Source organism: Thermobia domestica, chromosome 11 (genome assembly GCF_964235325.1).
Source record: "Thermobia domestica chromosome 11, izTheDome1.hap1.1, whole genome shotgun sequence".
NCBI classification, from domain to species: domain Eukaryota; kingdom Metazoa; phylum Arthropoda; class Insecta; order Zygentoma; family Lepismatidae; genus Thermobia; species Thermobia domestica.
In genome coordinates this window covers 180,262,675-180,281,582 of record NC_137464.1, presented here as the reverse complement: position 1 = coordinate 180,281,582, position 18,908 = coordinate 180,262,675, and the positions used below count along the sequence as shown (strand labels likewise).

The 18,908-nt window shown below is 34.2% G+C and overlaps 1 protein-coding gene across 5 annotated transcripts in view; it reads left to right on the top strand.

The window, feature by feature from the left end:
• wge (BAH domain and coiled-coil containing protein winged eye) overlaps positions 1-14,173 on the top strand; it is a 253,125-nt gene extending 238,952 nt beyond the window's left edge. For 4 of the 5 annotated variants that reach the window (XM_081731406.1, XM_081731407.1, XM_081731405.1 and 1 more), the window contains 7 exons: positions 1,081-1,271; positions 1,939-2,167; positions 3,647-3,882; positions 5,550-6,209; positions 8,600-8,791; positions 9,877-10,047; positions 11,458-14,173. In XM_081731406.1, coding sequence (XP_081587532.1) covers positions 1,081-1,271; positions 1,939-2,167; positions 3,647-3,882; positions 5,550-6,209; positions 8,600-8,791; positions 9,877-10,047; positions 11,458-11,673 — 1,895 coding nt within the window. In that variant the 3' untranslated portion in view covers positions 11,674-14,173. The remainder of the gene's footprint in view (positions 1-1,080; positions 1,272-1,938; positions 2,168-3,646; positions 3,883-5,549; positions 6,210-8,599; positions 8,792-9,876; positions 10,048-11,457) is intronic. The other variant, XM_081731404.1, reaches the window with a different exon arrangement.
• The last annotated feature ends 4,735 nt before the right edge of the window (positions 14,174-18,908 follow it).

Here is an 18,908-nt window from a genome sequence, read left to right as displayed (position 1 = left end):
GTAATATATATAACAATTCACGCATCTTGTACAGTTTATTGAAAGTAGTGGCGGTTTTTGAGGGAACTCACAGTGGTGAAAATTAAAATTATACTTAACTAATATATACTGCTTCCTGAAGCTGTATGAACTTTTTTCCTTAGCTTACAGGCATAAAATGTAAATTTTTATGTATGTGACTTCTCTCAAGAGCCGCCACTGATTGACAGATATGAGGGTAAGGTAAACTACAAGTAATATTTTGGGAAAGGAGGACCCTCATCGAAGGACCAATTTACGTATCTTTTAATTTGTAAAATTTGCATACTTCGTTCATATCATGTAAGGTAATAAAATCAAGAGTTCCATAATTTTCTAACGATACCTCCGGATTAAGTAAATATCCAATTTAAAATTGTTTGTGGCTACATAATAAAATAGCGTGTATTTTTCTTTTACTTACCTTCTCCTGATTTCAAGATCTTTGATTTTAAATTTCACGTATAGTATGTGCTGAGTTTTTGTACATCATGTTTTGGGAATATACTAAAAAGAACTTTAATTCTTTCTTTCGCCCTTGTATGATCGAAATTTAAATTTACGTAAATTGAGAAACTGATATGATAAACGATACTGGGGTTAGGTGGGTTATACACAATGACACACACACACACACACACAAAAAGGAAGAAAGAAAAGAAAAGCAGAAAAAACTGTAAAATTGAAAGCTTATTTAGATGGCTGTATGTATATTGATACATGCAGTTTACATAGTATATTATGAAGAATTTATTAAAAATGTTCATGGAGAGTCTTGAAAATTGAAAATTATTAATAATGGTAATCATAAATAATGAAAAAATCTCCGTAAGTTCGTCATATTACTAAAAGAAGCTACTTATCTTACTGTTAAAATTAAAATTTAGTAAATATATAAGTGACGATAGTTGTTAAAATTATTGTATTGTTCTAATAACATACCACATAAATTGTAAGAGTAAAAGAATAGTAAAAGCATTCCTTGTTGAAATTTATGAAATTTGTGGTACAGTGTTAGAAAATAAAAATATAAATTAAGAAATGATCCTTTGTTGATTTCAGAGCCACGATCCTGTATAATCTCGCAGGACGAGCTACAGGATAAGCTCCGGGCCTTGACTGTGATGGGAGGTCTGTTCTATGCAGGCCATATTAATGCTATTCGTGCCCCTGATGTTTATGGTATTACTTTGGACGGGGAACGAGGAAATCGTCCTCACATATATTCAAGAGAGGAAATCCTGAAAGAAGCGGTAAGTAGCATTATATTTACTTCTGCTTCTTAGTGAAAGTAAGCTTTTAGTTCAAAATTAAATTGGCTTATTATTAGGCAAGGATTAAAATGTTAATTTGTGTTAGATGTGAACTACCTAGGTACATTCATTCATAGCTGTGATAAATTGAAATATTTTACATTCGTATCGTTTGTATAAGTTACAGATATTCGTACAAGTTAATAGTTTCTTTTTACTACTTATTTTTCTAAACCACAAGTATTGCATGTCTATTTGCACTCAATTTTCAATTTCGTATTCATTAAAACACGTTCATGAACCGACAGGCAGCAAAAGTATCAAAATTAAGAAATATATTTCAAAATAGAAGTTTTAAAATGAAAAATAAGTGTAGTTTCATTAGTTCAGTTGTTTCAATAATGGTTACAGGTATTGGGGCATGATGACTACACACACGCCTAACTTTAAATTGACAGCTGATACGTATGGACTCTTCAGAACTTCATAACGGGGAATTTTACTTTATAATTTCACTTATTTCAATGAATTATTAAGGTTTTAGTGCGTTGTAGTATTTAAAGAACATATTCAAAAACCCTACAAACTCACCACTTGGATGAGTTTATAATAAGGTTTTGTTTAAATTATAGAGTTGCGTTTCACAGGCACGATTGACTATTTCCAGATTTTGGAAGTGAAGCCACTGTCAACCAAGTTCCTCCCTCCAGGAACCAGGGTATGTGCTTATTGGAGTCAACAGTATAGATGCCTTTATCCTGGCACAGTGGCGTCTCCTTCAACGCCAGATCCGGAATTGGATCAGAACTTTGTGAATGTTGAGTTTGATGATGGTGATAGTGGGAGAATACATATTGATGACATCCGCCTTCTTCCACCTGGATTCCCAATAGTTGGTTAGTATTGATGATAAATGGTTCTACTGGACACTTACGAATACTGAGAAAAAATACTTGATAGGTATAGAAGTGCACTTAAGCAAAAGAAACTCAGTTATATATTATTTTTAAAGATAATTCTACTCGTATTGCTTTCCACTAATAATTAAACAATGTTAGTCAATCAGTATACATGAAACATTTACCTCTGTTAATCTGTAACTACAAGTATACGGCAAAATAAAGAAAGAAGGAAAAGCAATGGTAAAAATATATTTAAGGAGTGGGCGAGAACACATAAAAGCAAAAATTTAAAACTGATGTCTATACAATGAAACTTTATAAACTAGCTTCCCTATTCTGTATGACCTATTTTGAGTGCTTACCGGCATAAGCAGACACTTAGTATGGTAATTTAGTGAAGGCTAGTTTTAAATTTTCATGTTTGTATCATCATTTTCGTACACACTGATGATTTTTTTTTTAATTCTGTGTCTTTGATTTAATGATGAACATAATTAACTTCTTGAAATATAGATTCATAATAGTATTTACTTGTTAGTAATAAGAGATAGTAAGAATGAAATTTATATACGTTATTTTCTTTTTATCTACAAGTATTGGGATTTTCTATGTTAAAAAAAGACTTGCTCTGTATAATTGTAGTAGTTAACTAGTAGTTAATTGTTTGACAATGTCCGTGGGCGCCACGACCCGCCCGATATATATATATATATATATATATATATATATATATATATATATATATATATATATATATATATATATATAATTTTTAGTTGAAGTATTGACTACTACAGTTAACTACTACATTTATACAGAGCAAGTCTTTAAAAAAAATGTCAGGTGTTCTAAAAATGGCGCCCACGGACCACAGAACATTATTTTACAAGTCAGAATAGAGCAAAAAATATATATATTTATATACTTTTCGAGTCCTCGTCTGGACATACAAATTGCTCTGTGTGACTACGTTGCAAATAAAGAACTATAGATTAGATGTACCAATCTATCAAATAGTTATATCGATTCTTTCCAGATGGCAGCTAAAGTCGATATTGATTGACATCACTTATTAGTGTAGCAATTGATTCAACTGTTTGTTGTATTCGTAGAGTAATGCTGATAGCTCCAAGTTAATCTGCGACGTTGCTACATTGTGAAATTTTAAGCTGAAGGAGGCCTTGGAAGCATACTATTACATAACATTTTCGCTTTATTTTAGCCTGTAGAATAATGCTCTGTGGTCCGTGGGCGCCATTTTTAGAACATATATATTTCTAAGAACTGTAAAATTACTATTGATAGAATTCGTATTTTTATTCTGATATAACTTTCTCTAAAATATTCATAAAACCTATTCTTATTCTTAATAATGTAAAAAGCATGTATAGGTATTGCATAAGAAAAAAATAAAAGTTTTAATAAATTAAATGGGAGAATCAGTACGTATGCAATTTCTTTTGTCATTAACAGAATACGATCCCAATCCACTAATGTCTCTGGCAAAACGCCGAAGGAGAGCTTCTGGGGCTAGCAGCGAAAGCCATTCTAAAGATCGTAAAACAAGCACCGAAACACCTACAACAACTGAGGCTATGGCGAAGAAACCTACGAAAGACACGAATAAACTTAAAGAGAGTGAAATAAACACAACAACGAATGGAAAAGATGGAAAAGAAGAGCAGAAAGAAAATACCTCTGTAGTAGAGGTGAGTATATTTCAAAATCATCATAGTAGTTATTTTAGTTTTAACAGACCACATCTGTGGATGAACTTTTTTCGAAGTTGGATCAGATGATGATAGCAATATGTAGTAGTCCTCACAACAGATGTCGTTGCTCAGATGACTGTAAAATGAATATGTGACGGGGTAATGCAGTGAATAAAATTATCTGGAGCAAGGTTGTCGTGTGAGGAGCATAAGAGTATTTTAAAGTGGTATTTCAAGTTGAAAAATGTTGCTGAAATTCAACGTAAAATGAAGGCGTGAGATTGCAATATAATTTCTAACATGATTGAATGATTGAGAATTACCCGTCTTTTTAAGAAGTTAGATACACACACAGATACACATATACCGTACCGTTCCTGAATACTTTCCGTTTGTTAAATTATATACATTTGTATTTTTATTCATTTATTTGTTTATTTTCGCACCGACTACTCTGATCTACTGCCTTACGTCACGTAAGTAACATTTGTTGAGAGGAAAATGTACCACAAATTGCTAGCATCAATCGATCCAACTTCAGAAAAACACCCACAGTGTCACATGTTAAATTATGTATTTTTCTGACTGACTCTGTAATAAAACTACCATGAAGTGCACCGCTAACTGCAGTCTTTACATAAAATATCTAGTTGTCAAGAGAACAACAATCAATATAAAATTGCGATCGTTTTGCCATTAATGTTTTTGTTGTTATCGTAAAAGGCGTTAGTAATTCTTACGTGTGACTATCTTTTATTGCAACTTAAACAAATCTTCTAGAGTAACTGTTTTTTCCTGTAAGATATTTTCTTCGTATACGTATATAGTTTTTCCGTTCTCTTCCTCTTTGCAGTGCAGTTAAGATCTCTCGTAACCAGCACCCAATTAGCTAGCAATAACAAAACAATGGTAGAGCTCCTCCATGGCTAAGCGGGTAGCGTACGCGCCTTTGGCGCGGGAGACCGGATTCGATTCCCGGCGGGAGCTCATATGGTTCGGATTCCACGTTAATCAGTAGGTCCACGTCTCACATAGCCTCGCTGCTGAAAGGGACGCTAAACTGAAATTCAACTCAACTCAACAAAACAATGGCACTTTTAAATGTTTGAGTCTAAACCCGAAATGCCAACAATATTAATCTTTGTCAGCGTATGATGTAATGAAATTTCATTTCACACATAATGAAGCTTCAGTTTTGAAGCTCCGGTAACAATCTTCCAAACGGAGAGATATTCATGATAACATTAAGTCTACGCCGTCACAGTAATAAATTCGTGACATTCATATGTTAATACTGTGAATGTGCTGTGTGTTTACATTTATGAAAAATAAACGTATGATTTTTTTACTTATTCAGTTATGAATGACCGCTAGACTGAAAAAACAGACAACGAATTTCGCAAGCTGCAATTTCAACAGACGTCGTCACAAAATATAAATAGGTTAATGTGTATCCAATTATCCGGCAAAATCTTGTGTTCGGAAACGACAGTTGCCGGGTACGTGAGATCTCACTGGGTTACCAATTATTTAATCGTAATACATATATTATCTCCTCCTTAAATATAACCGCAAAACTACAAAGAACAAGCTTCATTCATAGTTTCTAATGTTGTTCATTCACTGCGTTTTCTTAAAGCAAATCGATTCATTTGTCATTGCAGACTCCTGCTACAGACACTGCATCCTCAGCGCCAGCAGCCGATGAATCTCCACAACCAATAAGCCCTTTGCAAGAGAACCCTGTTGCCGTGGAGGTAAAAGAGACGAAGGAAAAGGAACTAATAGATAAGAAGGACAAAGAGAAGAAACGATTGAAGAGGAAGGAGAAATACAGGAAACGAGAGAAGTTGAAGCGGTTGTTGGCCAGAGAAGGAAAATTGGGAAAGAAAAAACATAAGAAGCATAAGACGAGATGTGATGAACATAAGCACAAACATCATCACCATCATCATAAACATCGGCACAGGCACAACAAGGAGAAACACAAGAGCAAAGAACCGGCCACTATCTCTTGTTCTTCCGTTGAATCGCCTGTCTCAACTTCAGCAGGAGAGTCGAAGCTGTCTGGCGAAGAATCACCCTCAACTACCTCAGTGTCGAGTGCAGCAGAGTCAGTAGATCATCCGGAGAAACCGGAGCGTGTTGTGAAGTTCAAACCCGAAGAAGAGACTAAACCGCTTCCAGAGAAGGAGAAGAAAGAGCAGGAAGAAAGTAGCCCCAACGACGAGCACAGTGATACGGATGAAGTAGAAGAAGAACACGAGGAGGAAGATGCAAAGGATGCAGCTGCAGGAAAAGCAGACGGGAAGAAACCGACGAAGGTGAGTTTAAGGATGTAATCATTCTTTAGTATTCACAATGTTAGAAAAATTATTAGAAATATGTTTTAGCAGAAATTAGAGACCATTTTATTCATGGACTGTGTTTTTAATTTCTCGAAACCATATATTTACGACTATTGAGTAGTTCCTGAATATCACTAAACACACACACACACACACACATACACACAATATATATGGCGGTCCTGCTTCGGATTTTCTATTTCATGTGTTGAAATAAAACAGACTTTCGTAGATAAATTAATGTAATTAAATTTGAAAATTACAGTAATCACTTGGATTTTTAGGTGAGCTGTATTTTTTTGAATATAACCATATAAGTGTCCTCCTTCCATCTGAATGCAGCTGGTCAGTCTTTCACGAAATTGCTCATGACTCGGATTGACGGCGGAAATTCTCTTCCGCATCATGTGCTTCAGTTCCTCCAGTGTCTGCAGCCGAACTCGATACACTCTGGTCTTTTAAATGCTCCCACAAGAAAAAGTCAGGGGTGGTCAAGTCCAGGGATCGTGAGGACCATGGAACGTCCCCAAATCTGGAAATTATTTTTCCAGGGCACATGGTCCTGAGTGTTACCATCCATTGCCTTGCCGTATGGGCCATTGCACCATCTTGTTGAAACCACACAGAATCCAGATTAACATTTTTCTGTCGTAGCTGTGGGAGTAGGAAATTTGTCAACAAGTGTGTGTGTCTTTTCACTGTCACAGAAACAAATTTGCTCGCGTTTATTCTTGAAAAAGTATGACTCAGCACCCATAGCCCGCACACCAGACAATATTTTCTGGTGAAACCAGATGAAGTAGCTAAGATCTCCGAAACTCTACAAGAAAGTTTTGACCGCTATACAAGATTTGTTGGTACTAGAAGGTACCACAAATATGTTCCTATCTCAGTATTCTACCACTTGCATCAAATTACTTTGTTAGAATCAAATATAATGGAATGGATATCTTGCTAACATGCAGTTACGTTTTGTGTTTTTACAACAATAGTTTCAAAATAGTTTCTTCTTATTGCAATTTCAGTTGTGCTAAACGCTTCGGGTAAGGTTCTCTCTATTAGTATTGTTTAATCTCCGTATATTTAAGTACTGGTAATAGGAAAATACACAAAAACATAATTATTATTCCAATATTAAAACAATACACACCATATAGGACAAGTATATAGTATATCAACGTGCTCTGAAGACAAGTAACCCCCTACATAACCCTTTTTCAATGTCAAAACGATATCACTGCAACGGAGTATGTTTCATTTTTGAGAGGCTATAACATTTGTAATAGTAAAATACACAAGAATGTATTGTATTTGCCATGAACATATACAACAGCACTATATCCTGTGCTAATTTGAGATTTTTATCACTAGCCCCATGATAGTTATTTGAACCCAAACTTCAGGTTCTTCGACAAAACCGGGATCTTAACATAATCATAAAAACATAAGGGTAAGTATATCACAATCAATATTTTTTTCTGGTAAAACTACTGACATATATCTTCATATCACAAACTAAATCAAACTGTGTATACCGCTCCTTCCTACTTACAAAATATTACAAATCGTAAAATTGCACCGATATTGATGTTTACTTTTACTTGTATGTTTCTCATAGAAAGGAGAAACATAGGTAAATGTCTATAGGCCTACTTTTTACTTCGATCCATTACCAATCAAATGAGTTTTGTTTTATCCTTCTAGATTAACTTGTAAGTACTGTTCTCGTAATGAACGTTTTTGTTAACCCTTAAAATCGTGAAAGTAGGCGCGCGACACGAAACAAACATGGCCGCCACTGGCAAACCGATTCAGATATTGTAAACACAGTTTTAAAGTCTTAAAACATGAAGTAAACAACTGCGTAGGTTTCATAATTTTCAAAAATGGTCGAGCAACAAATTTATTTTTTTCTGGATCATTTTGGATGGATTGACCCAATGAATAACTTCGTTAAAAACAAAATATCTCAAGAAACTAAAAGCCCTGTTCCTACTTGAGATGCAACACCCTTAGCTTTTTTATGGGTGTGATAAGGATAGCAGATTGTGTTCGCTCCAATATAAAGTGCTGTTGAAATCTCTGCAGTACACGATATCATCATTCTGGAAGTTATTGTTTTCGTCTTTTTAAACATATTATCGGTAATGGATTTTCTGAGCAAAGGAGGTGAAAATATTGTACTGGAACTATTTACAAAAGTGTTTGAAAATACAAATACTGAATTTTTTGATAATGAAACAAATTTGTTTTTTAAAAGTAGGGCGGTGCACAACGGTGCAATATGGTCAATAGCAGCCACTGATTGATATGATGATTTTTAAAATAGTTCTCTTAATTCATTCTGATGATGTCTTTATTTGCAGCAGAAAGAAGTTGGAAGGCCAAAGAAGCGCGATCGACAACCGTCATTGGAGAGTCGAAGTAAAATTGCAGCATTCCTTCCAGCAAGGCAGCTGTGGGGTTGGTCAGGAAGAGGCTTCAAGAGACCTGGTTCCAAAGGACGAGGGAAGAAAGAATTCTATAAGTCAATTCAACGAGGCAAGGAAACAATTAGGGTAAGCATTTATTACTTTAATATAAATTGATGCTTAGTACTTCTTTGAATCCGAAGTTGTTGGTAGTTTTTGGTTCATTTCCCGATAAACACAGATTTTCCGGCGTTGATTCATTATTTTGAAGCAAGTAATGAGCTGCTTGAAATTAAGAAATAGTAGATTAGGTCAGCAAAATCAGAAATAATGACGTTTCTAGTTACATCACTAAGTTGAACGTACCTAGTCGGGCTGGTAATGCGTTATAATTAAAACTAACTTACGTATAGAATGAATAAATATGTGAAAATAAAACGTTGGGAAAGTTTTTTTTTTTTTTTTTTTTTTTTTTTTTTTTTTTTTTTTTTTTTTTTTAACCTGGAAAATCATTATAGTAATTTTCTTGGTTCGAATTGAAGTGAGAGAGAAAGAGAATGCGTTCACCGCTACATTTAGTTGTATTTCGGAAAAAGAGATGAGATTGAATATTATTACATTGACAAACATTTGGATATAAGGATAATTTGAAATTTTAGTGAACTCCAGTGAATACATCTGGTACCATACAGGGCCGCCCATAGATTTCATGCCCCCTCCCCCCTCGGACAAATTTTCTGTGAAGGTTCCCTAAACTTGGATCACAATGAATGAAGGAAACCTATTTTTTCATAGGCTTCCGACATTTGTCCCAGTGCTCCCCCCTTCCCCCCGGTTGGGTGACATACCAAATTTACACGTTTTTGGAATATTTTGTGTCTTTACGTTATAAGTCACAACACTTTGTTGGAGTTTTGTCAGTAGATTCTAGAAAGAACTAGTGAAGATTGGTTATTTATGCAGTCTTCATTATAAATTCGTCATTTTGCTGTCCTATGTAGCTGATTATTATAATACACAGAAATGAAAGACTTCGTGGCAACATGAATTCCTTCAAAAGTTGCAAGTCTCTTGAATTCAAACATGCTTTATAGACTAGAAATAGATATAGGTTCGGGATATAAGAATTGCTTAATAAATTCTTCGTAATGGCACTGTTTCAATTTTAAAATAGAAAAGTGAATAAATATTTAAAATAATAATGAAGTCTTGTAACTTGTTTTCTTGTGCAGGTGGGTGATTGTGCTGTTTTCTTGTCAACTGGGCGACCTGATCGACCGTACATTGGACGGATAGAGATGATGTGGGAGTCTTGGGGAGGCAACATGGTGGTAAAAGTGAAATGGTTTTACCACCCAGAAGAAACCAAAGGTGGAAAGTGCCTTGCTGCTCTCAAATACCCTGTAAGTGTTTATAGTCTTTATTTTTTACTTCCTGGTAACAGTTGTGATATAAACTGTTTGAAGTGCTATTTTACAAATAGCACTACTCCCAAACTATTTAATTTTTTGCTCTTGTATTCCGTATTACGAATTTATTGAATCGTCAATCGATCTTCAATCCTAAAGTTTTCGTCCGTTTACTGGCAGCATCGTTAATAGCATAACCATGACACAAGATACAAAAAGTGTTAAAGTACGGATTATCCTAAAGTCTTCATTATCAAGACATATGAGATCTCTTTTTATTCTAATGCAGGAATCAAAATTAACTCTGGACAAAAGTTTAAATAACATCATCAACCATTAAGAAAAAGCACAACTGCTAAGATATTTACACTGTGAAAAAACCACATTGGGAGCCACAAGACACCTGTTTAATTAGTTTTATTTATTTATTTATTAATATGGTATGTATATTGACATTGCAATATTTTCTATTGATCGAAGACAGAGAGCAATCTTGCTAACGTGCACTAAATTACCGGAACTGTAGATATGTTCACATTTCTCATAGAAGGTGCATCTACTGTACCCCAGATGTTACGGTATTCGTCGATTTTTAAGGGTCAAACGTTCAACCTGCTGACTAGAAGTGTGCTCTCTGAACACATTGGCTGGATTGTTTGCACTGATCTATGGAAGTCTTTAAACCGTTTGCACATTTCAAATGTTCCACTACGGGCAAGTCTCATCACCACACCGTGCTTGAAGTCCTCTGAACATCACTTATACTCATGAGACAAAAGTTCTGGTTTCACGTGTACCTCTATCTTATATTTGCTAATATTTTCCATTATCATAAGGCATATAGAAGTTCTTAATGTTGTGACGCACTACAAATATGATCCTATTACATCATATGTGTTGAACGACTTTTTTCGAGTCTTAAACGCATCTTCACGGACAGATGACGTAACTTCTATATAGGAAATGTAAAGAATATGGTTATGATATCGTTCTGAAGTGAACTAGATGTTGCATGGCATGATTGCTGTGTGTCAATGTAGGGTTTATCTGATATGAAAGCATTTTATTTTTCTTTCTGCCACGCTTTTGGCCCTCACTAACTCTGCCAATATGCCCAATATGCTAAATGTTCATAGAATCCTTTTTGCTTATTTCGGTGGCAGGAATCATCTCCGGACGTTTGTTACAGTAATTAAGTTACATGCTGTTTATCAGAACATCATTAAACATGATTTATAAATATTTCTAATCGGAAAGATCATTTGCAATAGCCCTCTATAGTTATGTTATACTGAAGGGTGTACTGTAAATTAGTCTTCTATACTTTTATTATTACAGATAGTAAAGCTTTTTCACATATAATACTTGTTCACATATAATAATACTTTGTATCTTTTTCTTCAGGGTGCTTTGTTCCAATCTCCGCATGTTGATGAAAACGATGTACAAACAATTTCTCACAAATGTGAAGTTCTTGCCTTTGACGAATACAAAAAGAAGATTGGTGAAGAACCGTCACGGTACAATACTATATACGATAATAATGACATATATTATCTTGCAGGATCATACGATCCAACAAATGGTGTATTAACTATGGAACCGGGAGTATGCAGCTAAGTGACTTCTGTGCATTGTTCAGATGGAACAATTAAGGTACTTAAGAAAACAGAAAAGGAAAGGAATAAATTCCTTACCTTTACATATGTTAGTTGGATTTTAAGAGAAATATCTATATAATTAATTTTAAATAAATGGTGCTGCATTCCCCATGTGATGCACACATAATGTATGACATACTTTTATCTCTATTGTAAAATAAAACGACGAGGAATTGATTGAAAAGAAGAAAATGCCTTAGCAGACTTGGGACTTTCCAAGCATGTTGTGTTGCCTGAGAACTTCAAAAGTTTTTTTTTTTTTTAAATCTTAAAAAAAAAAATATGTATGAGAGTGTGTTGTATTTGTATGAAACCAGGGTGCAATGAACGAGGAAGAACTTTCCTCCAGTCTTTTTTTTTTTTTTTTTTCCGTCGGAAAAGAATATGTCGTTTTTGTAAGGGAACTTGTAATGGAGACCAGTAAAAAATAAAAAGTCGGATAAAACAAAACAAAACAAAAAACAAGAAGACTGTCTGCACTGTATTCTGCTTTCTTGGTTTTAATATTATTTTTGAATATGTATATATAAAACAAATAAATGAATAAATATATAGATATATATATATGTATACATGAAATCGCTTACATAATATAGAATTAAATTTTTAAAGAAGAGCGTCTATTTTGAATATATTAGAAAGAAGTCTCTTATGAAATGGTAAAAGAAATAGAACTTATTTTAAAAGACTGTAAAAATGAAATTTTGAGAAAAAATGTATATATACTTTTTCAGCCTATTAAGTCTGTCCATTTAGCGCAATTTTTCGTTGAATGTGTTTTTAGATGCTTTCACATATGTATGCAGAAATTGTTTAAATTGCTTTGATCCCTTATCTGAAATCTTTATCGCTAGAAAATACATGTTTTCACAATACAGTAAAACTATGTATTTAAGACAGTTCTTTCATGTACTTCACTTGTGTGTAATCGATTAGACGCACAAATCTACTAACAAAAGTACTGTACACATATGCATAATGATGAAAACAAGCTTTTACCAAACGGCCGCCAGTTTAAACAGAAATATATGCTGGAGTCTAAATGTAGGATTAAGTACAACTTAAGGATATGTTATTTCATATGCCTGCTTTATAAAATGTATTACTTGGGAAAGTATTTTTCTTTTGTATATTATTAATTTTTCTCACGTAATACGTCAAAAATACTGACAAGATAATGTTAGAAGGTCAACGGATAAAAAAAGTACGTATAAACTTATTTTTGGATCAATTTAAAATTATGTGTTGCTTCAGAACTCATTTAACCTGATGATTGTTTTTATCTCGTTATGTAATATTCCATAATTTCTAAGTGTTGTACAAAATAAAAGCAGTACTTTCATCATAATGCATTCTCATATATATATATATAAATAAATTTTCAAACGTATTTCAACACTGAAAATGTAAAAGAAATTTTAAATTTATATATTTCAGTTAGCTGAAAAAAATATTACTACTATGAATACTGTTCAGAATATAAAGGGGAAAAAATGCAAATATTGATTTGAAGTGATATAAAAATGTATACATGTATATGGCTCTCGATATACAGTTTGCAGATGCAGAAAGAAATGATAGTTCGTTTTAAATTTCCTCGTCGGATTAATGTTTCTTATTCTTATATGTTTTTTTAAATTAAAAAAAGAAACCAAAATTCATTTTGAATTTTTTACCAAAATGAATTTTTAGTTGCTGGAAAGATTGTATTGTAGTGCTTTTCACATTACTCTCTACGTAATAATCCCACATTGTAATTAATTATACTGACAGGAATCCATGTCAGATTCAATCTATGCATTCATTGTAGTTAAAGTCAACCACTAACTAGTCGATATAATTTAATCACTGTTTTTCGTTCTATTACGCAATATAGTCACAAAGATGTTATAATATATGAAACATAAGAATACGCTCTCCAATTGTAGCAAAAACATGGACAAGTATAAAGCGCTTGTAGTAATTAAACATCAAAACCAACTTGTATAGATATTAATAATTGTACATAAGAGTCTCTGTGCGGAATATTCTGTGAAGTTTTTCTCCCTTCTTTTTGAGTTTATATTATTGTTATAGGTAGCTTTTTTTGAACAAAATATGCAGCTTTATTAACAAAATATAGGTTATTATCAGATACAATACATTCTCCCCGAGCATTTACATACATATATATATATATTATGAAATATATATAAAAGCATATATATATATATATATATATATAAGATATTTATGTAAAATATAATACTTATTGAAATACGCTTATATCATGAAAGTTATACAGTCTTCTGTGTTTCTAGGTGCTGTTATTTTTAAATGTGTTTTCATGGCATGTGTGATTTCTGTGCGAGTTTTACATGCGATGTGAGAGTATGAGAGTTATATTTGAAATTTTAAAAAAATCACCATCGCCATATTTAAATGGGTGCTATAGTCATTTTAGCAGGAAGATTTTTTTTTTTAAGAAAAGAAAAGTACAGTATGTATCTATTATATTTCACGGTATTTTTTGAAAAGAAAAAGGTCCTGCACTTAGTTTATAATGAATAATAGATATGTTGATAGAAAATTTGAAAGAAATAGAGAAATTATTTAAAAAACGAAAGCGAGGATAAAAAAAACTGTCGTACAAGTAGCTTTTGTGAAGATCTGAAGCTCAAAGTATTCTCTATTTATTTTTGAGCATGTCAGTTTGACAAAAAAAGAAAAAGTGTGTGATAAAAATGTTTTAATCTTACGTTTTGTACATACATTGTACATAATAAATGTATGAAGAATTTTAAAACAAAAGATGAAATAATAAACATGGCAATATTATAAAAATTTAGCCTTTATGTAGCCTATTTATTTCCCTTATGAAATTATTATATCAGGTAGTGTTAAAAAGTATTGAGTCTTTTGCACACGAGATGGCATTATGTCCCAAATCTCAGAATATGAGTCGCAGTGGGTCAGGTTAAATGTCATTCGGTAGCCAACAGTTCAAGTTAGTAGATGTGCAAAATGTTGAATTCTTATAATGAGACGTAAGGTATTGCGCCGTGGAGATGAGTGAACTTTCCGCAAAACTACGCTACATTTTACAATTTTATTCCGTTAAGGCGCAAATGATCAGCAGGCCTATGAAGAAATTTCTGCTACTTATGGGCAAGAGCAAAATCTCATATCATCAGAAGGAACAGTAAAAAGATGGTTCCGTCGCTTTCGTTCTGGAAATTTCGATGTCCAAATACTCCTCGCAGTGGATAATTACACACAGCAAAAGAAGATGATATTCGGGCAAAAGTCGAGCAAGACCGGCATGTAAGCAGTCATAACATCGTCAATGACCTAAACATCAAACAATCCAGTTGGAGAAAACAGCCTTATAAAAAAATCGACATTTGGGCGCCACATGATCTGACTCAAAAATATTTACTCGATCCAATTTCTATGTGCGATTCTTTATTGAAACTTAAAAAACTCGAGCCATTTCTGAGGCAGTTGATAGCGAATGATGAAAAGTGGATAACGTACAACAGCATATATCGCGTACAAATACGAAAAAAAAATCATGGTCGAGAAGCTCCACAGTCTGTTATGAAGACCACATTGACATTCAGGAAGTTCATGCTCTGTGTTTGGGGGAATTCCGATGGGTATCGTACCTCATAAACTGCTGCAACCGGACAGAATGATAGACTTTGACATGCACTATCGACAATTAGCGCGAGAGCACCTAGCAAGTCAAAAAAAAAAAAAAAAAGTCGGAACTAATCAACAGAAAGGATGGTTATGCCATGCTGACAACGCCAGACCGGATATATTCGTTAACGACCCGTCAGAAATTAAGAGAACTTGATTGGGAGGTTTCAACGCATCCATCGTATAGCCAGGACCTAGGACCGTCAGACTATCTTTTATGTTGGTCTCTACAAAACTTCCTAAGTGGTAAGTTGGTTAGGTCTGTGAAAGCCACGTGCCACAATTTTTTGACCAGAAACCACAGAAGTTCTATAGCGACAGGATTATGTTGTTGCTGGAAAAATGGCATTACATCGAATAAAGTAGTGCATGTGTGGTTTCATAGTGTTATTTTCAAATCACAATAAATATGTTCTCAATGTTGACCTCCAAAGGCTCAATACTTTTTAGACAACCCGATATATGGTGTCCAAAAAGATTCTTGAAGTTCGACCCTACAAAGGCGATAACATGAAGTTTAGTTTTGTTTTAAAAATCCTGACTACTAACCTCTTTTTGAAAAAAAAAAAAAAAAAAAAAAAAAAAAAAAAAAAAAAAAAAAAACCTATCTTTATCTATAGATGAAATTAAATCAAACAAAGAAGAGTCTTCTTTTACCGATTGGGATCTTTCATTCCAAGGTTGTGGAGGAGAAATTCAACGGAACATAAACAAAGACTATGCATGGATAACACTATCAAGGTTCAGAACCGTCTTCCTCATAAATGGCTTTCTAACGAGTGGAACAAATGGAATCCGACAGTGCAATATCTGTTAAATATAAGGGATACTCATATAACGTTTTGTAACAATGTCGAATAATGTGTCGCGGATGAAGTTAGCAACGTGTGACTTTACATTGTTCTCGAGCAGAATAATACCTGTGAGCACTAGCACTGACTTCAGGGTTTGCAATTTTTCATGAACACGTTTCAACTTCCATGAGTACATAGTTGCACTAATCGTTTAGGTTAGGCTAAAGGAGACGGTGATGATGAGTAATGAATGAAATGGTGGAATGAAGAAAATGGGAGGAAACGGGAGAACCCCGAGAAAACCCACGCACACGGTGTTTGTCCACCACAAAGTTCACTTGGCGGGGGCTGGGATCGAACCCGGGACCCCAAGCACCAGAGGTGACCGCTCTACCACTGAGCCACCGCGGCCCCACTAATCGTTTGACTATATGGTAGCAGTCACCCAATGTACGACATCCTGAACATTTCCTCCAGCATAGAACATTATATTCTGTCGATATGGTGGTGGCTTCGATTATTTAGAATGGTTACATGTGATGGTAGTGCCAACTAACGATTAAGCAGCCGTAGACTACCGTGAAAAACTCGCCATTTCTCATTGCAATTCGGCAGTCTGTCCAGAAACGAATCCCCCGTCTCACAATACAAAAAGAAATAACCATATGCTCGTGTTGCTTTCTCGGCAGCAACCAATTTATGTAGAATCTACCGTTTCCAAACCAAGATCATGTGTTGGTGAATGTTTTCTGCACTGCAATTTAATGCATTTTCCAATGCCTCACATGTTTGGCTATTATCAATCTCAATAGCTGCTTAGAATGCCTTTTTATGTGAGGCTTGTGGATGTCCTAAAGGGATTAATCGCCCAGTCTTAACCCTTAATTGGTGACGTGAGGTCCCACGGATACAGAACACCTTTTTTTCTTCTCCCTCTAGCAGACGATTGACCTTGAATGCGTGCCACTCTCAGTACCTTTCTCACTCGCAACTGGCTACAAGTAGCTGTAGAGTTCGGATGTCTAAGTGTCACTGTTAGGTTTCCTTGCAGTTAGTGGAGCCCCAGGGAGCACACGTCACTAATTGTGTTACTATTTTGTTCCAGGGCAGTGTTCATGAGTTGAGTTGATTTTGAGTTTTAACGTCCCTTTCAGCAGCGAGGCTATATGAGACGGGACCTACTGATCAACATGGAATCCGAACCATATGAGCTCCCGTCGGAAATCGAACCCGGGTCTCCCATGCCAAAGGCGCGTATGCTAACCGCTTAGCCATGAATGATCTTGCCAGTGTTCATATTTTATGCATTTTGAAAACTTTATAATCATTTTTTCTCGTTCAATATATTTGACAAGCCTGGCCCATCTAGTGTGAATGTGTATGATTCTGAATTTACAGAAAAAAAAATATTTACCTGTTACATGTTTCATGTCAGAAAGTGAAAGTGATGCAGTGAGAAGTAAGATAGAACAGACCTTTGCAAAATTGGCAAAACTAATATGTACTTCAAAAATTTCACAAATTTGTAAATGTCTTGCCTTCCATTAACAATAATTTTGAGGGGTTCGTTTATTATCATTTGCATATCAGTGTCAGTGTAGCCATATATGAAGCTATCTATATTCACATTAGAAAACTTATACCAGACTGGTTTGAGCATGTTATATCCATGCACATTGCTATATTTCTTTATTATACTTATGGTGCATTATGTCCTATAGCTACAATGTATATTTAAAACAAATTTGTCTTTCAAAAGTAATTGTGCTCCTTTTAATATTTAATAATTAATAAGGGGTCCCAGGGATCTCACGTCACTAACTATGCACTAAAAATTCACCAGTTGAGGGTTAAATTTGTTGTGAGGTCAACTTTCTTCTCTAGTTTATTCGAAAGTTAGAAAATGAGACATATCATTATGTTCGCCCGAACCGCTAATTTGTTCTCAGTTTAAACTTGTATAACCTCTGTGTATAACGATTTATATAAAAGATTATTGAAAATTCGCGAATGCGGACTTTAATACAGTTGGCCGAAGGAAGGATCACATAGACGATCGTTCTTTTTATACTACATGTTGAAATGACGTGGTATCCACAAGAGTGACACATAATCGCAATTTAGTTTAAAGTTCCTCTCCTCTCCCAATGCACACACACACACACACACAAAAAAAAGTGTTTGGAAGAAAATTGACAGGGAATCTCGAACAGCACACTACAAGAGGAAACGCTTTTTTTTTTTTTTTTTTTTTTTTTTTTTTTTTTTTTTTTTTTTCATGGAACGAAATGAGTACAGTCCGCGTGCGGTAGCATCCCGTGGATATCTGACAGTCGACATATTAAAGGTTTCCGGTTTATCTAGTAAATTCTATACGAAACTTGAATATTTCACAAACACAAGCAAGCATGAATAAACTGCTTTAAAAAAAGAAAAATCGTTATTCCTGAATTGCTTGTTTCAAATACATCACCAGGTGGAGTAGCTGATAATAATTTGTAGTGTTAGTCCAAATTCGAATAAATAAGTATTCGTCATTAGGAATATATAAATAAATAGCTCAAAGATGACCTACCAGTGAGATTGTATAAAACTATTATTAATAAACGTTAACCATTAGCTTAATCATTTAAGGCTTGCAAAATTATGCGAAAATAAAATTCCAAATGTTGATCCAATAGGTGTATATTATGATTCCATAGAGCAAATACGGCAA